The 23791-nt window shown below is 39.8% G+C and overlaps 1 protein-coding gene across 1 annotated transcript in view; it reads right to left on the bottom strand.

Annotated features, from left to right (window-relative positions):
* Positions 1-23791, bottom strand: part of PIEZO2 (piezo type mechanosensitive ion channel component 2) — a 320085-nt gene that overhangs the window by 941 nt on the left and 295353 nt on the right. The window contains exons 40-55 of the mRNA XM_051612156.1: positions 23198-23365; positions 20756-21145; positions 19165-19423; positions 18451-18633; positions 17770-18022; positions 16898-17030; positions 16302-16449; positions 15972-16186; positions 14278-14436; positions 11788-11935; positions 9139-9327; positions 8601-8693; positions 7305-7477; positions 4582-4698; positions 2566-2645; positions 787-967 (exon numbers count right to left, since the gene is read on the bottom strand). Coding sequence (XP_051468116.1) covers positions 787-967; positions 2566-2645; positions 4582-4698; positions 7305-7477; positions 8601-8693; positions 9139-9327; positions 11788-11935; positions 14278-14436; positions 15972-16186; positions 16302-16449; positions 16898-17030; positions 17770-18022; positions 18451-18633; positions 19165-19423; positions 20756-21145; positions 23198-23365 — 2889 coding nt within the window. The remainder of the gene's footprint in view (positions 1-786; positions 968-2565; positions 2646-4581; positions 4699-7304; positions 7478-8600; positions 8694-9138; positions 9328-11787; positions 11936-14277; positions 14437-15971; positions 16187-16301; positions 16450-16897; positions 17031-17769; positions 18023-18450; positions 18634-19164; positions 19424-20755; positions 21146-23197; positions 23366-23791) is intronic.

The following is a 23791-nucleotide window of genomic DNA, read 5'->3' as shown; positions in this document are numbered from 1 at the left end:
CTGAACGAACATTAATTTCTAATTAGGATCCTGTTTCTGCTGCGCTGCAGGACGAAGGAAAATAAGTTCTCTTTGAACACCACAGAAATCTGGGAACATAAACAGCCGAGGCCATTGACTTAAGATGGTTTAATCCTGGTCACTGATGATGATGGTCTCATGTCCTGTCTGCTACAGTTTGGAAGACACAATGGGCAATCTCACAACTGGTGGCTGCTAAAGGCAAGTGATCTGTCATGTGTCATATCTAATACTTTTTATTGAAGTGTGTTTAACTGGTGACAGACTAACATTTATCTAGCCTCTCCTGATAATCCTTCTATGAGGAGTTCTCCAAAGTCATTCCAGAAAGGTGTATCTCCTGGGAAGGCACAGTCTCCTGCCTTTCTCCTATTGTGGAGATGTATTTCATAAGTGTTTCATGCCCAGGGTCCTGGCTACAAGATTGGGAAGGATGCCAAAACTGGGCAGACTCAAAGCAGAACTTGACCTGCAGCTAAACTAACATCTTTTGAATTATGGAAAATGGTAAAAAGGGTGCTTCTGCTTTTTTTCCCGCTGGAGAACAGGTAATACCATCTCTTACAAATATGACACTTTCTACAGACAACAGTAGTGGACATGAATTTGAAACTCACAAAACCCTTTTTCTGGAAGCTCAAAAAACAACAACAACAAAATTGCAACAACAAAAAAGAAACAGCACTCCAAAATCCAGCAAATAAAGTCACCTCTATTTCTATCTTATACACATTATTTTAGTTTTATGAAAAAATTCCTTCTTACCCATAACCAGCCAAGAATCCAAGGCTTGGTGGACTGACTTTGTCACTGAATACAAAGAGTTCAAGACTCTCTTCAGATGTTTTGTATCTTTTTCCAAGCTGATTCAAAACCCACCACTCACGAACTCCCTCTTCGGACACATTTTTGACCAGGGAAACTGTAATGTTTTCCCATCTGCAGTCTATTCAAAAAAATAAATGTTAATATGTATACCAAGAATTGCAAAAGTCAAACTGTTTTGAATCAGGTACTTCAAACATCTGCATGATAAAATGACTGAGTAATGTAGGAGTAAAGGTTCTTCATAATTCTCCTAAAACCCATTTTACAATATTTCTGCACAAAACTACAATATCTAGACTGCTATGGTTTTCCTTCTGCAAATCTCATCCAAATGTGCATTAAATAAATAAAATGTTTCATATCACCTACATTTTCTTCTGTGCAACCGTCAAATCATTTAAGCATTTTTCAGGCCAAAGTATCAAGAACAGTTGGCATGTCTCCATTTCAGGCCTAAAAAAACACATTTAACCTGGAGGGACAGTGGTCAGCTTCTACGTGCCACAGTGAATCTATCACTGTAAATCATTTATATCTGCATATAAAATACATTATATCAAGAAAAGCATCCTATCCTGTTACACATACTGATCACACAGACAGGAAGTGAACTCTGGCTCTCCCAGTTTCTGGGGAATGTACATTAGCAGTGTATTAATGCCCTTTGAAGAATGCCAAGTTCTTTAGGACAGGATCTGACTAAATACAGTGAAGCACCTGTAACTTACTGCTACTTAGTAAGCTAGCTTCAGCCTTAATAAGAATTTTTCCCAGTTAATCTAATCATAGAGTCACAGAATCACAGAATGGTAGGGGTTGGAAGGGACCTCTAGAGATCATCTCGTCCAACCCCCTTGCAAGAGCAGGATCCCTAGAGCAGATTACATAGGAACATGTTCAGGTGGGTTTTGAATGTCTCCAGGGATGGAGATTCCACAACCTCCCTGGGCAATTTGTTCCAGTGCTCTGTTACCCTCAGAGTAAAGAAGTCTTTTCTCATATTCAGGTTAAATCTCTGGTTTACCAGTTTGTGACCATTACCCTTGTTCTATCAGTGGACATCACTGACTGAACCTTGAACAGTAATGTACTACATACTACAGTAACATACTACATAATACTACTACTATGCCCGAGTGCCAAATTTAACCTCTGTTGAGTAAAGTGTTCTCAGATAAAGATTTGTTCCTACTCTTCCAATCCAACAGGTTTTTCACCTGTGTGTACACGTGAGCATGTGTTCTGTATGTCTGTGAGTACCTCTATGCATTCTGATTGAGTAATAGCACTCTGAAATTCAATTATTCAAGTAAACTGGATTCTTTGTAGCCAATAAGAAAGGAATAGCTAAAAAAAATAATAATTCAGACACGCAGACTGTGGTAAGGTAGCTGGGAGATGCAGAGAAGTGGAATTTGTCATCACTTCCTCAGAAAACACGGGAAAGCAGTTCCTGAAAGCAGACTTGAAGGAAAAGAGCCAGACTTTATCTTCAGAGTCCTTACTGTTCAGTACAAAGCTAAGGTCCATTCAGGTGCAGTTTCTGCCTTACACTATGTTACCTTGTCTCCCCTCAAGCTTGCAGGCACCAGGCAGAAACACTGTAAGTGCTTTTCAGCCTGAAGTGCCCCATAAAAGCCTAGTGAATGTGCAAGTGTGAGGACTGTGTTGCACTGCTTTCAACCGTACTCTGTTTTCCATGGCCTGGATACGTACCTGTCAATAGCTGCTTTATGGGTTTTGCCAGAGAATCGCTAGGAGCCTTGATGTAGTATGGGTACACTGTCTCTAATGTTCTGGAAAAAATGAGAAAGCAAATATTTCATATTTTTATACCTCTGAAATAATTTAGAAATCCCTAACAGGGCTATACACAGTTCCCAGTAATTCTTGGCTTAAGCTATGATTTTATAGTGTTCAGATGTCACATCTGAAAGTTAGCTGGATTTATTAACTATGTTTTGTAAGAACTACAGCAGGGACCTCCATCCATAATGTCGCCATTCACACGCCATGAATCCCACACACCTGGGGCAAGTGTGTTTGCAAGGAATGTAGGCTTTATATTTTGTTCCCCTTTTTAACAAAGCTGCTTTTATAGTCAGCACAAAGGAAGGCAACAGATCACCAGCAGTAAACAAGCTGGAAAAATATGTAGCTAGAAGAATATGTGGTGCGAACAGTTATTAGTTCAGAACTGCAAGATGTTTCAATAGTAACACCTGAAAAGAGTGAGAATTTTTGCCAGAATCTTTCATTGGGAAATATTTTCACAGTTCATAGGAGGATTTAAAGCTTAAATATGAAGTTGTTTGTAAAAATTCTTCCATTGGACTCAAAATTAAATCACCTTATGTGGGAGTAAATTACCAACATCCAGAGAGACACACATTTCATTAAAAGCAGAAATACTATCCTAGCTTTTTCCTCAAATTACTAAAACATTCTAGGGAAGGGGAGCTTGCAGAGAAGTCCTGCAACATTCTGCTACATTGCATACATGAGAACGAGGAAGAATAGAGGTGGCCAGTTTAGAACCCCTCCTGATCACTCCAGCAGGCCCAAAAGATACATAAGAGCTCAGAAGCTAAGTTATTCCAGCAGAGGTGGTGGCAGAAAGCTCCTTGCTGAAGTAGTCAAATGGCTACTACCTGCCACAACCATTTTTTCCTTTATGACAAAGTAAAAAAAAAATCTTAAATCAACAATATTACAGTAACACAGGCAAATGCAGGTGTATCTTCCATGCTACTGTTCACCTCCTGCAAAGAGAGAATTATGAATGAATTACCTCTTCCCACAAAAGAGGAACATCTACCCTCCTTGGCACTGGCTCACTTAGGAAATATTTCTGTACCCTCACACAGCGTAAAAGTAAAAGAGTTGTAAAATATTTTTAAAATGCAATTATCAGATATGCAGCAACAGGTTTTTTTTATGTACAAGTGTGTGTTGGTGCAGAAAAAAAGAAAAGACAAATCTCATTTCCACCTACTAACAGATATGAACCTCTCAGACTTTTCACTATTCCAGTTGGCCTCAGCTTTAACTTTTCAAGTCTTGTGGCCACAAATGAGATCAGGTGGCCTTCAGGGAAGATGTGTTGCTTTAGCAGTATTTAGAGACTACTGTTGTAAAGTAATACCCAGTGAGCAGGTGGAAGAGGAAAAGCCAGACTCCTTTCAAATCTGAAAGGAGGCACCACTGCAGTTAATGCTATAAGGCTATTGCTATAGAATAATGTTTGATATTCATATTAAGAGCATGCTCATTCTGCCTTCCTTCCTTGCCAATCTAATACTATTCAATAATAATAATCAGAAATACAGCCCGGCTGGTTATTTAGAATGAAAAAAAAAAAGATCAATGCAACATCCTCAGATCAAGTTGAATTGAAGTAACTCAAAGGAGAGTTAAACAGTGAATAGACTGTAATGAACTTGTGCTTATCCAATAAATTAAAGTAACTAATAGCTTTGCCATGATTGTTGGTGACGTTCCAATGTTCATAGTCTTCTCAGCCTACATTTATCATAGGAAATAAGCATTTACCTTTAATGTTACTATTATATGACATCAAGGCTGTTGGCCTCTGTGAACAAGGCTCCAAAGCTCTCAAAGGGGGAGACAGATGGGCAGACACATGAGACAGTTGCATAAGTCTGACCTCCTTAGGAAATCAGATTTAAAAAGGGAAGGTTTGCATAGAAATAGGCAAAGAAAATAACTTACACCTTTTCCAGTTGCTGCCCAGACATCATTTCTGCAATATCTCTTCTCGTGTTCTCTGGTAGAGGAAAGGTAAGTTTATCTGATGCTATTTCAGCTTTGGCACCGAGGGTGAGATTTCTGGTGTAAATAAAAGGGAAAACACACTGTCAACCTACAATGAGAGCATAACCTAAACGCTTATTTGCTGAATGCTAGAGCTAGCTTTCTGTTTAGTCTAACTGCACTGACCCTGGTGTGACATTCGTGATACACAACTGATAATGGCAAGACCCCCTTCGATGTGGCAAATGCCGAAGGTGAACTGGAGAGTTTGGTGTGGGATGTGCTGAGATTGCAGACAAAAGAGGCACACAATTGGTGCCACAACTAGCACTGAGCAAGGACATCCCTCAATAACCAGGCCTTGAATTAATCAAGAGGCTCAGAGAGTGTTTTCATGTAAATAACCAACCTGGCAGAAAAGACTTCCAGTCTTCAGGTCTATACAAATAACTGGACAAAATAAATCCAGGAAGTGATGAAGAAACATGGAACATTGATTGGGTAACCTCTGTGGTGTACCCCAGGAATTAACTGTATAAAGAAGAAAAGCATCAGTCTCAAGCTATCTGCTAAGATTGGACTACCACCCTACTTCTACTATGAGACCAACAGAGACCAACAAGACTCCGCTGGAGCTCGGGGTGGTCACTTTCTTTTAACTCTTTATCTCCTTTCCCGATTTTTTTTTTTTTTGTAGTTTAGTGTTAGCTATTGTATCTATAGAAGCTTACAATGAATGGCTTGAGTTATAACATAGTTATAACTCTTAACAGCTGATCTGTAGCTAAATAAAAGCCTATTTACGCACCCAATACTGTATGATCTTTGTTTTGCCCTGGCGGGATCGCAAAGCATCTCCACATATCTGACTATCGGATTGTGACACCTGGCTGTCCCAGTCTTTGCTCACGCAAACATCAAGCTACTTGTACCTGAGATGGTGTGCTTTCCCATGGAGAATATGTAGCAGCCTTAAAGATGTATCTTCCTAACTGATTATGCCTTTGTATATATTACAGAACAATGATGACAGATTAACGTAATTTTGCTCATTACATCAGTCAAAGCAATGGGAAAGGGAGTATGCCTGCTCTGACCTTAGTCAGCAGGATCACCCGTGTTACCTTACATTCTGTGCCAGGGAAGATAAGGATGCTGCAGTCAGCTTCAGCTTTCCAAAACCCCACCTCAGCCCTGCAGAAACATGTGGCCACCCATGGCCACCCTCAGTCTTCACTCCAGCTGCAGAACACAGCTGGGGCAAGATCAGCTTTCACACAAGGCCTTGTGCCGTGCCCTGTTTTCAGGGCGCAGCAGTTGGCTAAGACAGCTCCTGGGCTGCTGGGGGCTGCAGAGAAATGTCCCCAGCAGATGATCTGGAAAGGCAGAAAGCATGTATGCTGCCTGAGTGACACAAAAGGCTCATTTTACAGTGGCTTGTGGTCTCCTGCCCTAGATGAGAGCTGTTGCCCTTTACAGAGAAAAAATGGAAGATTACTGTGGGAAGTCTTTACCGCTTTCAGTTGTTCTCGGTCACAATGTAATCCACAGGATGTAATTTGAGGGTGAAAAAGGTCTCTTTCAACTGGTGTATGAATGTTTGTAGTTACACAAGCATATGAACAAACTGAGTAGCAGTATTACAAATTAATAAAAGGTTCAGAAATGATGGAACGATGTAATTCACTAGCTAATACTGTATGCTTCCAGGAAAATAAAAGGGGTCAAATAAAGTTGAATTAAGGGTGTAGATTCATTACAAGCCTAGTTTCAACTGTGGAAGGGCTGACTCAGCATGTTCAGATCTCCCACAGTGATTCAGCTGACCTGCTTCTTGTGCAGAGTTGTTTGCTGAGGATTGCTACAACAATCCAGCATTGCCTTCCAAAAAAACAGGTGGGTACCTGGACTGCCAAGGTACTTAATTTCCATGGAGTGATGACTTCATTCCAATTTAATCCACCAGTCTACAGGGATCCCAGCTGGCAGACACTAGTCAACAAACCACCACAGTGACTGGGTGTGCTCTAGCCTGCATGCAACTGATTTGTATTCTTGGCTGTATCTTGCAAAAACTTCACTGTAAAGTAATAGTTTGCTGAGGCCAAAGGAACCACAAGTAAACAGGCAAAGGTCTCAACAAAATGGATCTGTGATATTGTTATGCTATTTGTATAGCAAAATCTCTGATTATATGTGTATTTAAAAGATAGTCTGTGTCAGTTCCAGACTCCCTTAATAAGAGGACCAGGCACTTCTGTTTCATTTCCTCATGGTTTTTCTGCCTTACCTAGGTCTAAGTATTCAGTTCCCATAAATGCCAACAAGGCTGCTGTTTGGGGCAGTTTATTTGAACAACTCCACCTAAAACTGGCTAAAATTTTCTTACTTTTCCTTCCCCTCAAATCCCATTGAAAATTCCACCCTGCCTTTAAAATATTATGTACTTGGAAGTGGCTCCCCTTCTCTTTTTATTTTTTTGAGAACTGCAAGCAATATGTTTTCCTGGGTAACAAAGGTCACTTCTCTCTGTTTCTCTCCCTCCCCCTTTCAGGTTTTTTTTGCTCTGCAGTACAACAGAATTTGCTGAAAAACTAAACGAAAAATGCAATGTGGAACTGTTCTTCTGAGTGAACACTTTGTGAATGGCCCATCAACCTCATACCAGCAATGTTAATTACCTCTGAATGGTCCATGAAAGAACTACAGTGAACTCAGCTGAAAAATCCAGTAGTCCCTGTATCATTTTCTCTCTGCTGGGAGGGCTGATGGTCCATAAAGAGTTTGAATTTCCCTCTAAATCTGCTAGAGTTATATCTTCTTTTCCATAGCTCTCTAGAAATTGCAAAGCAGCCTGTAGGTGTAGAAGAGGAAACAAAATTTCAGTGGGGTAACGTTCACAAGTCACAGAGTCACATTTCCCGGTCAGGCAGAATTGTAAACGGTTGATTAATTTAAGTGTTGTGGTTTGCGCTGATTACTTTCCTCAGGTACTTTGGGAAGGGGAATAACCAAAGTATAGCCAAGCTAAGAAGGCAAAACAAAAATGGCTCTGTTGTTTGAAGAATTATGGCCATGTAGGCCAAAGTGAGTCTGAAAGTTCATCATGTAAACTCTGTAGAATCTATTTAAACTTAACTTAGAATTTTACTCTGTCTTTTGTTAAGCATCTTTCTGCATAGAAAGATGTCTGCAAACGATAAGGCAACTTGAAAGTCATATCTTCCAAACAGAATCAAGATTACAATATTACTGCTATAATACATGGGAAATTGAGTCAGATCAAATATATATATACACACACACTTTATATATATATAAAAGTTAATTCTTGAGTGGGCTAGAATCAGGCACTTCTCTTAAAGTTGTATTTGAATTACTTGATTAATGCAACGGCTCCTACTAATTACTAGACTTTCTTTTTTGCTGTAGAAACTTGTGATAACTTTGTGCATTTTGCACCATGAAATAGTGGGACTCTGTTTCAATGTTTCTGTTTTGACATTTTAGTGTCAAAACATGTCTAGGCCACACACATGTTCTCTGGACAGCATTGTATCTCCTCACAGGGAGGTGAAAGCTGTGTGTGCTATAGGAAGGAGCTTAAAAATGCCAATACTGTTGTGTCCCCACTCAGTGTTTTGGAAGTACACCACTAGCATCAGGTCTCCTAAAGGTCTGTGTCATTTAAGGTTGTAGGGTTTTATTCAGGTGACAGGTCAAGTAGGGTTTCTGTCTTCCACTATTTTGTGCAAAGATGTCTCAATTAATAGTAACTTGTCTCACCATAATCCAGCCCAGTCCTGACAAATGATCTGTCTGAACCTTTACTCATGCAAACCCTCTTTATGGAAACATCTTTCAAATGATGGCAGTGCTGCTGACCACTTAAAACTACACAAACAAAAACTCACAAAAGGCCACCTTGGAAACATGCATACATTTTGAAGTAATGAGGTATTCTACATTTCACTTACAGTGTTGCCCTTATAGCTTCCCAGAAACGCATTGAAACCAGTCTGATTCAAATCCTTGAGCTGATTCTGTTGAGCACTCATTGTAAAAATAGGCTGGGAGACAAAAGAACACACACTTGTTACATTTACTTCACATCAGCTGCTACATACACTGCACAGCGTCCTGTGCATCACAGTCCAAGACAATTATTGCACTCAATTCCACACAGAAGTTTACAATCTTATTCCACTGAGAAGCAAGCTACCTCCAGTTACCTTATTTTAACCATATAGACCTGCAGGCAGTTATCTGAGTGTACTGATGTAGGACAACTTACTCAGATTCCACTGCCAGTAGGTTCTAGGTTTAGCTTGCAAATGAAGATCACATTTTACACTAGTGATAAACTAACATGTTTTTAAACCCAAAAGGGATCATTTGTGGGAGCTTCCCTGATCTTTTGCATAAGGCAGGGGAGTTTGATGAAGGGAAAAAGAAAGAGCACAAGGAAATACAGTGCAAAAACAGACTTTGTTTTTAGCCTTTCTCCTTTTTTACCTGATAACCTCCTAGAGTTATTGTGATTGATACATCTAGAGGCTTGTTGGTGATGCCTGCAACAGATTTGATTAAAGACATGAAGAGCAGTGGGAACCAGACAATACAAATCAGCAAGACGATAATCATGCCACCCATTCCATACTTCACAACTTTCTTTTTCTTCTGGCCTCTTGGTTGGGGATATCTCTGCAAAGCAAACAACAACATGGTAATGTCTCTTCTATCAGAGGTACACTTAATATGATTTGATGTGTTGATATATAATGATCTTAAGGATTCCATCTTCTCTGATAATTTGGTGCTCATTGCTGGGCCAATGGGTAATTTTTGCAGATTTTTAGCCAAACCTGTAAAGACCCTGAATTTCTGGTGACAATCAAGAGAAGTGACAAATGAACCCATGTCAAGTGTGTGTCTGGTGTGAAAAATATTGTCAACATCTGTGATTTTGATTCTTCAAAACCATAAAGAAGGGAAAAAAATAGGTAGGATAATTTGAACTTTTTGTCTGCAAAACTGCAAACATGAACTGACTGAAACCAAATGTAAAATAATAGCAGCAACAGAAAACTGATATTGGGAGTGATCCACCTTCTTGTATCTGTCCTTCCAAAAGGCTTTATCACAAAGCTCCTTAAGGCAGAATTCCTCTCACAGAGCGCGAAAAGCTGCAAACTGTGTTTCAGGGGAAAAAAAAAAATAATTGCCTGCCAGCACAGTCTGATATTGTACGACCTCCACACTCATTTCACACCTCACAGTATTTCTAAGAGTTGTTGACAGGCTTGATGCAATCTGTTTTGAGTGAATCCTACACCAAATGCATTTAAATAAGGTTTAAAGTTTTGTTGCTCTTCCTAAAGTCTTGAGACTGCTAATGTAACATCCATCCCTTCCACAGCTTCTGAGACTAAAAGTCACTTTGCTTTCATCCTTCTCTTTTAAAAACAGATCATACAGAATGTCTGCCCTGCCATAATTGTCCATAATTCCTGCCATCTGTTATTTGCCTCATGATTGAATACTTTAATAGCTTCACCATCCTGTAAAATGCCTTAGCATCACTATAATTTATTTTGGTGTGCTCTCTTACGGGATTTAACTCTGCCCAGTGTTTTAGGACACTGCCTTTCATGCAGTGCATACTGGATGTGCAAGATAAAGATGCATTGTATTGCACTGTACCTCAAACACATGCCAGGAATACGGCTTTCAGGAAATTGTTCTTGCTTTACAACATGAATCCATAAAGCCCTAGAGAATATTAAATTTGTGATACAATGCTGTATTTTTTAAAAAAAATTAGTTACTTTTCAGAAGCAGTATGTCAAGTCATTTGTCTTGCACTACACCATACTGTTTTCATTAAAATATCATATCAAGATCACCAGGGGTATATTTTTTTGTCTGTATGTGACTCAGGCACCTTAAATGATGTTGCAGAACAGCTCAGAGAGCCTCTAGCAGTCAAAGTACTGAGGCATACCACTCACTGTGAGAGAGGGACAGAGAGAATCAAAGTACCTTGAGCAACACTCATAAAGGTATGGGTAGTTATTTTCCTACATTGCATTAGCATATACATACTAGCTTAGGCCTGGAAATCTTTCCACATCAGATCTATGCTATATATAAAGCAGAGTTATCCTGTTCAGCATTAAAAAATGCAGCAAGATGGACAGTCAAAGTAGAACTGGACAATTATTTCTCAGACTCCTGAAGCCTCTGGTAACAATCCATTCATGGCAGAAATGGAAGTCATACAGAAAAAGCCCGCATACAAGATTTGTGTGCACTTCAGCTTTCAGTTAATCTAAGTGACACACTTGGAAAGTAATTGCCATTAAGAGACAGGATTATAATAAAAGTAGAAATATGACAGTAACTTAAAAATACAGCAGTTTCATTGCAGACGTACAATTTCTGACTGGTTGGGTCACTCTTTAAAGAATGTCTTTTTTTTTTTTTTTTTTTCTTTTAATTGGCAAAATAAGCAAGCGTATGGTTGCAATCTTTATAGCGGTTACATAGAATCCAGAATTTGCAAGTTTAATTTGAACTGAAGCTTGAATGATTTAAAGAGATTGAAATTTCAGTCAGACAAATGGCAGGTTTATTTGGCCTGCAGTTCAGTTCTGGATGTGCAGGGACTCTCCCAAGATAAAGGAGCCAGCTGAGTTTCGTTGGAGGTTACACGCACCAGGTGTCCCTGGGATCTACACTCTAGAGACAAGTTCTTCCTTCTACCAACTTTTCTCTTCAGCTACAGTTTCCCTGCTACTATGGGTTACTCATTTAATTGTTATGGATAAAGAGAGCCTATATGAATACCAGGGCTTTTAACCCCAGCCTTGAAACTCAGGCATGCTATTAAGCCAGCAGGTGCATGCTTGTGGAGTTCATGCTAATGGTGGAAAAATCAGGTAGGCACAAAAGTGAAGCCATTTGAAATTTGACCTCTGGTGAGTGCCAACTAACATAAAAGTACCCAATAGTCTGAGTATTTCTGAACATAAACACCAGGTGTATCTTCTAACACACTGTCTTCATGATGGATTTCCCAATTATTTAGAGACTCGTGATTATTTATCTTCATTTCTGCATAGGGGAGAGGAGGCCTAGATCACTCATATGGAGCTTTCTTACTTTTTCTGACTCTCGCCAACACTTCAGGATGAATATATGAGCATAGATATCTTCAACACAGATCCAGCTGGAAAGACTGAGAGTGGTATCAGTCCAAACCCAGTCCATCACTGCTCTCAGCTCCGTCAAAAATGGAACCAGGCGGAACCTGAAGGCAGACCAGAGCAGAAACTTGTCAGAAATGGGGGGAGGGATCACGTTAAATGAGCACATATATATATTACAAGAGGGAGAAATAAGCCACTGTAAAAAGACAGTTTAAAGAGAGATTTTTGCAAACACACATACAATCCTGAGATTTCATAGCTAGTACTGATGTTTTGGGGGTGGTATCTTTTGCCATAGCTCATAAAATCATAGAATCATAGACTCATAGAACTATTCAGGTTGGAAAAGACCCTTGGGATTACCAAGTCCAACCATCATCCCTAATCTACAAACTTCTCCCCTAAACCATATCCACCAACACCACATCCAAGCAACCCTTAAACACATCCAGGGATGGTGACTCAACCACCTCCCTGGGCAGCCTATTCCAGTGTCTAACCACTCTTTCCATGAAATTTTCTTTTTCTAATGTCCAGTCTAAACCTCCCCTGTTGCAGCTTGAAGCTATTCCCTCTTGTTCTGTTGCTGATTACCTGTGAAAAGAGACCAGCATCAACCTCTCTACAATGACCTTTCAGGTAGTTGTAGAGAGTGATGAGGTCTCCCCTCAGCCTCTTCCTCAAACTAAACATTCCCTGCTCCTTCAAGCATTCTTCCTAAGATTTATTCTCTAGGCCCTTCAGCAGCTTCGTTGCCCTCCTCTGTACTCGCTCCAGCACCTCGATATCTCTCTTGAATTGAGGTGCCCCAAACTGGACACAATACTCCAGGTGTGGCCTCACCAGTGCTGAGTACAGGGGCACAATCACCTCTCTACTTCTGCTGGTCACACTATTTCTAATCCAAGCCAGGATGCCATTGGCTTTCTTGGCCACCTGGGCACACTGCTGGCTCATATTCAGCCGCTTGTCCATTAGAACCCCCAGGTCCTTTTCTGCCAGACACTTTCCAGCCACACTTCCCCAAGCCTGTAGCGTTGCCTGGGGTTGTTGTGGCCCAAGTGCAGGACCTGGCACTTGGCCTTGTTGAAGCCCAGACCATTAACATTAGCCCAAGGATCCAACCTATCCAAGTCTCTCTGTAGAGCCTCCCTATCCTCATGCAGATCAACACTCCTGCCTTGCTTGGTGTCATCTGCAAACTTACTGATGATACACTCCATGTCCTTATCAAGATGATCAATAAAGATGTTAAACAGAAACAGTCCCAACACTGAGCCCTGAGGAACACCAGGTTCATGTTCCTTTAGATCTCCTTGTCAGGTCATAAACACATTTTTGCACCATTATGCCCAGCAATTGTGATCAAGCCACTGATAGAATGGTAGAAGAGAGACTTTCTTGTATCACCAAATTACCCTGACCTAGGAGTGGAGAAACATCCCTTCCACAGAATGGCGAGAATTTGTCTTAGACCTCCTTAAACCAGCACAGCTTTTTTTTGCAGTAGGTGGGCAATCCTCAACTGCATATGGAATTGGGCACTATGACTCAGGATTAAGCAGCAGCAGCAGATGGGGTAATGGGAAACCTACATGCATGTAGCAGCTGTTCCAAGTGCATCATTCCCTTTGCTAGTACCACACTTTTCTGTTTGGCCAGGTCACAAAGACTATTGCATGTGGAGAAAGCTTTCTTCTGTAACTTTTCCTACTGGAATGCAACAAGCCCATACAGAAAATACTGGGAAAAGGCTGAAATTATTCCAGCTTTTCTGCAAAATTTGTATATGCTTTGAACTGCCTCAATCACAACATCATAGTAACAGTGTAAGTGTAAGATGGGATATGCCTCCTTAACACTGCCTTTCACCCTGAAGTGACATGTTACTTGCACTAACGCTCCTGGAAACTTTCAAATGGGTAGCACTTCTCAAAAGATATACAAAGGAAACATTTTTTGATGTATAGTTATTATTTCTCATGTGTATTGTCTTTCACTTTATTCTTCTCACATACTGAGGTACAGCCTGTAGACCTGCTCCAAAAATCTCTTTGGGATTTAATGCCTTACTAGTTTTTAGGACTGCAGAGCAAACAACATTACCTGTTTTCTAGCACAATGTGTAGCCCCTATCTCTATTCACAGAGGTTATTTCTTAGAAGCTGTAAAAAAGACTCTTCCATAGGAACCTGAATGGCTGACTAGTATGTCAGTCTTCTGGGTTCAGAGTGGGAGACTGATTTTTCTTAAATTTGCATTCCTGAAATTAATTTTTTTGTGGACTATGTGGGACATATGGCATATACAGAGTGTGCTGTGCAAAATTTGCTGTCTCATTTCCAGCAGTCCGTAAAGAAAAGTCATGAATAACCCCAGTATCTCATGATAACAGATCCTTATTTCACAAAAGAACAGAGGAGACCTGTAGGTCTACACTTACCCTTGAAATAAGAACAGGTTGACATAGTTATAGCTTTTTGTGAGGAAGTTGCCAAGAACGCGAGTTGGATATCCGCAGCGTATCTGATATGCTGATAAGCCAAAATAAACACATTTCACAAAGTACCAGAGCTGGGCAACTGTGTTCTGGCTAAATTTCCTGTAATTGAAAAGACAGATAAAGGAAAATTATGAGCTTTGTATCTGTATACGACCATATTAGCCGGAAAGGTTTTGAGCTCCTGGCAGTTTCCCTTGCCTGAGATCCTGTGAGAAGCCCTTGGTTTCTGACTCCACTGCAGGGTTGAAACAATATTTGAAAGCTGCAGGATGAGAAAGTACATAAACAGCATTCTGTGATTCCAGACTGAACTAACCCCACTGCTTCAACCTCTCCTCACGTGTCATGGGTTCCATTCTCCTGTCATCTTGGTGAACATGTGTCAATTCTGGCTGCAGTTCAATAGCATGGTGGCACTAAAGGAGATGCCTTGTGATGGACAGGGTTTTTAAACCAGACATGATCCAATACTTTTATTTACATCCCATAAAACTATTTTCATTAAGAAATCTGCAGAGGCTTGTAAGAATCAGACTGACTTAGAAGGAATACAGGAAGTTTCAGACGCAGGTTTGAGATTATCAACCTGATATGAATTTCATAAAAGCACAGGAAATATCAAAACTATCTTATCGCCTTTCAAATGACCAAAACAAGTCAAAAGTTTCATATCAATTCTCAATGTGCAGTAGATAGGAAATCCACTTGAAACACACTTTTTTTTTTTTCTTTTTTCAAGTTGGGGCACAATTACTACTGTACTGAGGAAAAACAAAGCATTTGGTTTTGAGAGGAAATGAATTCTTTTAGTTTTCCTTTACACTATGCACTTTTTTTTTGGCCTGTAAAATAACGACTGTTAACGAAGTATAATATGCCCAGGTGACACTCTTGATTTCCCTGTGTAGTCAATGGAATGAGACAAATACTTCAAGTCAATTTAAAGTCCTAATTTAAAGAGGGGAGTTATCCCAGCACTAGAGAGGGAACCTTAACACCTCTGTGGCACAGACTGAAGTGATAACTGCCTGGAGCCAAGCAATGAGAAACTTTAGATTTAGGGATGAACCCGACCAGGCACATGACACAAGATTTCACACAGCAGGTGCACACTTCCCACATTGCCTCCAGAGCCATGTGGCAGGAGTAGGAAAGGAAAACTTTTGCTCTTGAGAGGAGACATGGGTTTTAGACATTCCTTAGTCTTAGAAGATTTAAATCCACAGCTCACACATTCCAAGAAAGTGCTAAACTATAATTTGCTCTGAGAGAGATACTTTCTACTTATTCCAGCGTGCAGCAGACTTGGGAGTAAGAAATCAAATCAGAGTCCAACATTGTCTCAGCTGAGGGCTCTATTCACTCAATTATAGGCAAGTTCTCTTTCACCTGCTTGCATTTTGGCCTAAACTGAGAATACTTCTGTACATACTTATATAATTAATTCTTCCTCAAACTTACGTTGGCCACAGTTATTGCTGTGAAAGGTACTCCAACATTCTGCTTAGAAATGAGACCAAGAAGAAACATGTTCATGACTCCAAAGTTTTGCTATAACCATCTCAAATTTAAATAGATACAACTTGGTAGAGCATCATTATTAAATCCATATTGTCTGATTATAAGGCTTATACCTTTCTGTCACTCCAGGCAAGATAAAGAACATCCAGAAATGTATTCCAAAAACAAGGATGACCTGGAAGATGACCTTTCCCATGACAGTCTTCTTGAGGTACAGTGCTCGATCTACCACCATGGTACCAAACTGAATCAGCACCATCACCAAAAATGCCTCTGGGACTTGGTCCTCTGATAATGAAGAGGTGATATCTGCTGCTGCAGAGTGTTTCTGAAAAGGAGAATATAACAGAGTGGTCGAGAAAGGAGGAAACTCACATGATACCTAGCATCTACAGCATGTAAATCTTACTGAGGATTTGCAGATAGATGTCTCTGTGACATACCCCAAAAGCCCAAAATCCAAACACAATGATGATGAAGTCCACTGTATCTGCGAGGAACATCAGCACATACACATCAGTCACTGCACTGTAGTCTGGATGAATAAGATTGTAGAAAAACTGTCTGATGGGTACATATACCTGGAGAGTCCTAAAACAACATAGACCGCAATGTGATTTAACAACACCATAACTTGTGCTGAAGAAAAGAATGGCTGGATGTGATATGATTGTTTCTAAAGAAATCTAAGTTCTGCTCTGAAAGCCTTCACAGGGCTTCACAGACACCAGTTCCTTGTTCTGATCACTTTTAAACCACTGTATTAGCATTTGTTCAGTAGAAATATACATAGCCAACAAAGTTCATACAGGGTATTTAGCTTTTTTTATCAGGCAGATGGTATTTGAACAACTGCTGATTTGTCTGATGCTCAGCTGGTGGGACTTAGAGTGAAAGCAGCAGCATAAAATCAACTGTCTATATCCCCTTCACCCCCTTGAATTAACAGAAATAGTAACCTGCTCTCTTTAAAATTCTGTTTTACTGCATACTGTCTGGAACATCCCCCCAAACCTACACAACTCTTCACATTGCTCACTTTTTAATCGTAAAGGCCTTGGCTTTGATCATTTGTTCTCTAAACTTTTCCATAAGAAGCTCTTTTCTTGATTTTTGCTTGATGCTTAGCACACTGCTTTCTTTCTGACTGCTGTTTCGTGTACTGGTACTTCCTGAAAAGAAAAGGGAGGGAAAGAAAAGCTAATTAAAGAAGCTTAAATACAAGAACTAGAAAGAAATAAATCTGGAGACTTCCATCCCATATATGACTCCCACATTTGAAAGAAGCTTTGAAATGAATTCTTAATGCTTTTTTTCCAATATGATTAAAACTTGAGAGCATCCAGTAAAGGTTTAATCACTGGCAGGTCAAAACTTGATTAATAACTATAAAAAGAGAAGGCTACCGACAAAGGCAAGTATTTGATTGATCAGACTCTGTCATCTTGATCAGTAATATATATGTTCAGGATAGAGTATGCCCATCCGTTTTACAAGATGGGATAGGCCATCTGTTTCAATCTATCTAACCAAAATTTTCACTCACTTCAAGTATCATCAAATGTAGATACGAAAAATACATATGCTTTGCATTCCCTCTAGCTAGAGATTATGCTGAACCAGAAATTCTGGATCTGGGCCACAGTGAGTGTTCCTTTCCAAGCTTTTGGATAATGTCATTTTTAAAACATAGTGAATCACAAAGCATGGCTCTCCATTTGAACTTTAAGAAAGCCTGGAGTGTGTTCAAACATGAAGGTACTTTGGTTCGTATTGTATTTCCTCACTGAGGAGCAGCAGCATGTAGTAGCCTCTGGCATCTCCACAGCAACTGGCACAAAGTTTCAGCAGGATGGTCCTATGGGATATAAATGTTTGTTTTTCAAATCCCAGAAATGCCATGACATTTACCTCTCTTAGATCTGTGTGAGGAGAAGCTGGACCTGTGTGAAAGCTGTGATATGCTGCTAGTGCTCTTCCTCCTGATGGCGGTCTGCTGCTCAGGGAAGTGGACATGGATGGACTCCACTGATGCTGCAAGATTGACAGATTTCAAAGAGGCAGAAGAGTCTCTTCTACCTCCTGTCAGAGAGAGCTCATCATCAGTATCTTCTTTATTACTGGAGCTGTCCCCTTTCTCATCTTCATCCCATAATCCATGGCACTAGTGGAAGAAGAGAGCATTTCAAATTTTTATTTCTGTCACAGGCAGTGGCAGAATTTATCACAGACTTTGCTAAGCTCAGTCATGTGTTCACAAGGGGGAAGATAAATAAACTGTGTTGGGATATCATAGAATCATTTAGGTTGGAAAAGATTTTCAAGATCATCAAGTCCAACTGTAAGCCTAACACTGCCAAGTCCACCACTGAACCATGACCCTAAGTGTCATATGTACACATCTTTTAAATCCCACCAGGGATGGTGACTAAGCCACTTCTTGGGCAGCCTGTTCCAGTGTCTGACAACCCTTTCAGTGAAGAAATGTTTCCTAATATCCAAATGAGTGACTTTCCTATATCACATGATTGACTAAAAAAATGAAAACTAAAATTTAGATATAAAATAAGAAACTACATGAACTCTGATTACCTTTAAAATGGATCTGTGGAAGAATAAAGCAAGGAGCTGAACAAGATCATAGTGCACATAGCCCTCTTTCTTCTCAATGCCAATAATATTGGGTGGATGGTAAGGTTTATCTTTTGTGTAATCCACATGTTTATTCCAAGGAAAGAAGCCAAACTGAAAGAAGTACTTGATGACAATGGCCACCTGTTCAGAAACACAACACACTTGGAGTGTTTATAAGCATGGCAGATATAATAGCCTTGTGACATTCAGAGGGGAGAAATATTACTACTTTTTGAGTTCTATGAAAAGATAAACAAGGATATTCATTGCTTCAGAGCAACAACAGTTCACATTTCCTCTGTAATAGAGTCAATCAGCATTTACCAACAGGTGATGCTGAGTGGCACCCAAAGTACCACAAGCAGTGTATACTGTCTCTTGATTACCAATTACACAGTAGCTGTTGGCAAATGATCTGTGCTTGTGATAAATGCTTTACGTCAGGAAGGATATTGCTCACTTCACTGAAGAAAAACACAAACAGGACCTTTTCATATCACTGAAATTACTAAGGACTTTAGCAAATATTTATATTAATAAGAAGGGTTAAAGGACCCTGATCCCAGAGATGAAAAACAGAAAAGAGAACATACAAAGCTTAAAATTTAACTTTTTTTTAAATTATTTTTTCTTTTTGGTGTTAGTCATGGGGTTGCAAAAACAGCAGCATACCTCAGTGTAGACAATGGCTGTCATCCAGAAACGTTTGCTTGGCCGAGGAACAGACAGCATGGCCCAAAGGAATATAAGGATGGGAAGCACCAGGGTTATCATGGAGGCAGAGATCATGTGGTTAAGGATGATCACAAAATAGCACACCATTTCTGACCGGGCCACCAGCGTATTGTACAGGGCATAAATAAGAAGCAAGACGCGAGGCTGACCGACATAGAACTTCTCTGACTCCTCCAGCTCATCATCATGAAACATCCTGTGAGGAGCAGAGTACCATAAATTAAATTAAAATTTATTTCACAAGACCTGCTTTTAAATTGCTACTATTCTTTCTTTTAACAAAAGTATAAAGTTCTGCTGCTGAGTTCAATAGGAAAAAAAAAAAGAAAAAAGAAGGGATTTGGTATTATAAACAAATCACTTCATTCTAACCTCAGAAAACAGGAATCTCAGGCAAAATAACTAGGAGCGCCATTCTGCTGTTTTTAATTTACCCAGAGAGTTGACCTGGGTCAAGAACTTGTGTACAAGCATAACTTTCACACAATTGCCCACCCAACATATCTTATGTAAATATGCTGGTGTGGTCCTGTCTGGATTAATATCTGATTTATCAACATAGACAGGAATTTGGAGAACCTCCAGAGGTCCATCAGGAAATGTATATTATGAGTAGACCTGTGATACATGTTTAGAACATAATAAATTACCTTGAGCATTAGATGTATCCAATCTTCTCCCCTCTACCTGACTCAAATAAATATTAAAGGCACAAGAAATCACAATATGACCTTCACATAGACTCACAATTCTCTTTGCTTTTCCTAGAGTCCTGGGCTAAGAAGTGATGTCATTGAATAGCAAAAATGACAATGGAAAACCAGAAGAAAAGACACTGCATCTACCAAGTCAGATCTACACAGCCTCTCTCTCCAGATGCTGCCAGGCTGAAATTTGTTTCTACAGTTTAAGATTTTGTCCTTGCATTCGGGAAGCTCTCATCTGGCTGAGTCAGGCTGGAAAGCAGAGGAAGATCAGCAGCACCATCCCTACCTCAATGCTTGTTACGCTCCTGAGCACAGTAACTAAGAGGCAAAGAGGGGAACATACTACCTTTTATCAAAGATCTTAGTAAGGTGGTCTCTCTACACAGCCCACAGTTTCTACTAGCTTAAACAAAAACTCTACTCAGAGCTTCCCTTACAGTAATCCAAAATAATTAAAGGAGAAACATTTTCCCAGATAGCCCTGGAGGAAACTTATTTGAAATCACAGCTGCCTGGAGAAGAGAAGCCCTCTCCGCAAGGAATATTTAGAAAAGCCCCTGACCCCATGACAATTGCAGTACAGAAATCCAATGCTAGTTGAAACAATTAGCTGTGGTATCTGGGGAGAAATTGGAGATTCTTTCCAACATGAATTTGAATCTGTAATTAGAACAACTGCACAAGAAATGAGCTGCTTCCCTTGAATGAAACTTAGCGCAAGGTCTGTGTAAGAAACTGTAGGCTAGCTCTCAGACAAAAAAAAGTAATGACAAAACTTCACAGACTAGGGCCAACAGTTTTTCCTGGTTGAAGATTCTTACTTGTTCAGAAGCAGCTCACTAGCTGTTAGCTCGTGTGTCAATGGAGGGAGAATTGTATCAAGCCTGTCCGTCCGACTGTCATCTGGGCTCACCATCATGAGGCTTTTACCAGCTGAGTCATCTGGGGAGCCAAAGGGAAGGTGCTCAAAGCTTACAGCTTTACTATAAGAAGGAGGAGCTTCTGCATTGCTATCCACAGTGGAGTACAATGGCACATCGGTATCAGGAGTATATGCAGCCCCTTCTGAACCCAGGCTATAATCTTCCACCTCCTCTTCCTCTGGCCTTGATGCAGAATGAGCACCGTCCTCTTCATGCTCCCCTTCTACCTCCTCAATGGTTTCTGTTGTCCCTTGACGAGAATAGAGCATGGTGACCTGTGTAGGTTCACTGTTGGAGACAGATAAAGAGGGAGCTGAGGCTTACCAGGTTCACCACCAAGAAAGTTTGTTAATTGTACCTTTATGTAGACAGCTGAGCAATCCCATTGCATTACCAGGCCTTCAAAGTTCATATAATCTGCTAGAAAATATGTCATCATGACCTCCTCTTACATGATGGATATCTGGGTCCATCTATCCCTTGAATGATGTCCCAGTGAGCTCACAGTGATTCACTATCCCTTCACATCAGCAAAAGGCAATTTAATATCATCATCAAGAGAAACTACACTATTTTTTTTTCTGAAAGCAGCTCAAGCACTTTCTGACCAGAATGAGGACTTGCTACTACATCTATTCTGTGTTCCATGGTGAATGATAGGCAGGCACGGGGTTCCTTCTAAACACAGTGCTTTTAACCACCACTACACAGGTGCTGTGTACAATGGGAACATAAGCTGAACACACACATCAACTCTGATTCCACAGAAAAGAAAGAGTAAATTGCTCACATGGAGAAATACAACCCAGATTAGAAAACTATTACAGTGACAGGGTATCTTGCTTACCTTTAGATTGTCCTGTGTTCTTCAATACAGTCTTCATTTTTACCTTACCTGCCTACTTTTCTTCTGTATGTCTCTATTTTCTTTTTCAACTGTTCTTATTCATTGTGTTCAGTTCTCTCCTTGTTCACCTTGCTTACTCTCAGCTTTGCATGTCCATAATCACTTTCTCTTTTAATGCTCTGTGCTCTGCAGTAGTCACAGCTGATGTAAATTCATGCAGCTTGAGGAATCCAGATGGGAATCTGGACAACATACTTTAAAAAAATATTTTCTTGGCTCTGCTTTCACCCTTTTCATCCCTCATATATATTTTCTCACCTCTCCCTTTTAACAACACTGCTCTCTTTTTAGTCTCCATTCCAGTCCTTTCCATAGGTTAGGCAGCAGGTATGAACTCAGTGTCTTATGTTAGCTGAATGTTCTTGTATCTCAACAGAGAAAAAACCATATTTCTCATAACTCCTATGAAATTAATTGGGCCATGTTCTCACCTAAAGTGTAACCTTTTAAAGAAAACTGGCATTGGCAAAGCCAGCTGGCATTGCCATCTCCTGCCACAACTAAAAGTAAACTTCCATCTCTTTTTCTTTTACACTGCTTCCAAACTTAATTGTGGCTACATTAGATAATTTTATTTCTAGGAGACTTTTAATTAGAATGTGTAACACTAATATTAGGATGTGTGTTTTAACGATTCATGGTAGCACTCATCTTGGTAAAAATGCACAAAGCCGTAAAATCCCATCATTTCAAAACTGATCAACATAAAAAATTTGTAAAACCTTTAAATGTTGAAATAGAATGATCTAGTATGCAGGATTTACCTGCTAAAAAGTGAGTGAATGGTCTGAATAGTTCTCTCTTGCACTGTATATTCTTATTATTTGCTATCTTTTCATAGCTATTTTCCTTTTCTTAATTCCAACACCTCATAGACTGTAATATCGATGGCAAAGTAATCAAAACATATTTAGCAATCTTTCCTATATGGGAAAAACTAAAACTGAAAGACCAGGGCCAACATTTGCCTATCTTAGTTCTAAAATTAGACATCTAAGTCCATATTTAGGATAACTGATTAACTGAGAAACTTCACTTCCAGCTTCCAATTTTAACAACCATCAGTTCGGTAACTCAGAAAATCAGACTCTTTTTTTAGCCAAATAAATGCAGACCTTAGACTGGTTTTAGACAGCCAATGTAATGTAATGTAACAACTTTCAAACATATATGAATTAAGGTGAAAACCAAAATAAAACAGGAACAAAAAAACCCCAATAACCAGAGTAAGAAGTGAAACAGCAAATGAGTCCTAGATTGTGACCCTGACTTTGAACCTCAGAATCGTGCTACAACACAGAAGGGAGTAAAGCTTCCATTAACCATGCAAACCACTCTGTACACCACATATCCACCAAATCAAATTTATGCCCACTGCAGTAAGTATAATGGTATGGGTAAATGAGTGAACAAAGCATGCATGAGTTAAGCACCTTGACACTATACTGCCACTGTCAGCTGATGAGGAGGACATATCCATGCTCTGCATTTTACGAAGCCTAGGTCGAGCGCGCTCACTTGTTTTAGGAACAGTGTCTGGTCCATCTAAATCATCAAGGGTTGACTGCCTTGAGAACAGCATGGTTGCTTCAGTGTAGCAGCTAGCAGCGCAAACAGTTACAAAGACAGTGTTAAATACAAATTGTATTACTATACACATGGTTCAGTAAACAATTATGCTTGCCATGCAGGAAAACACTGACACACAAAAAGATAGAAGATAAGGATTTGTTTAGTCACCATGTAAACACATTTCTACGTGCAGATTGCTCATGGTTATATTAATTCATATAGGGTCTATAGAAGGCTAACAACCATCTATTCACTATTCAAAGGCATATGAAACGAACACAATGCTCTACATGCTTTCCAGGGGAGCCAACTTAGGTATGTGAGGAGAACTGGTTTTCTTTGTTTCCACCTGAAATTTACAAATTCCACAAAGATGTTTGGGGAAGTGACCCCCTCTGCACCAAATCTATTTTATTAATGGTAAACTGTACTGAACCTTTTCACACAGGTACAAG

Source organism: Apus apus, chromosome 2 (genome assembly GCF_020740795.1).
Source record: "Apus apus isolate bApuApu2 chromosome 2, bApuApu2.pri.cur, whole genome shotgun sequence".
NCBI classification, from domain to species: Eukaryota; Metazoa; Chordata; class Aves; order Apodiformes; family Apodidae; genus Apus; species Apus apus.
This window is presented reverse-complemented; position numbering and strand designations above follow the sequence as displayed.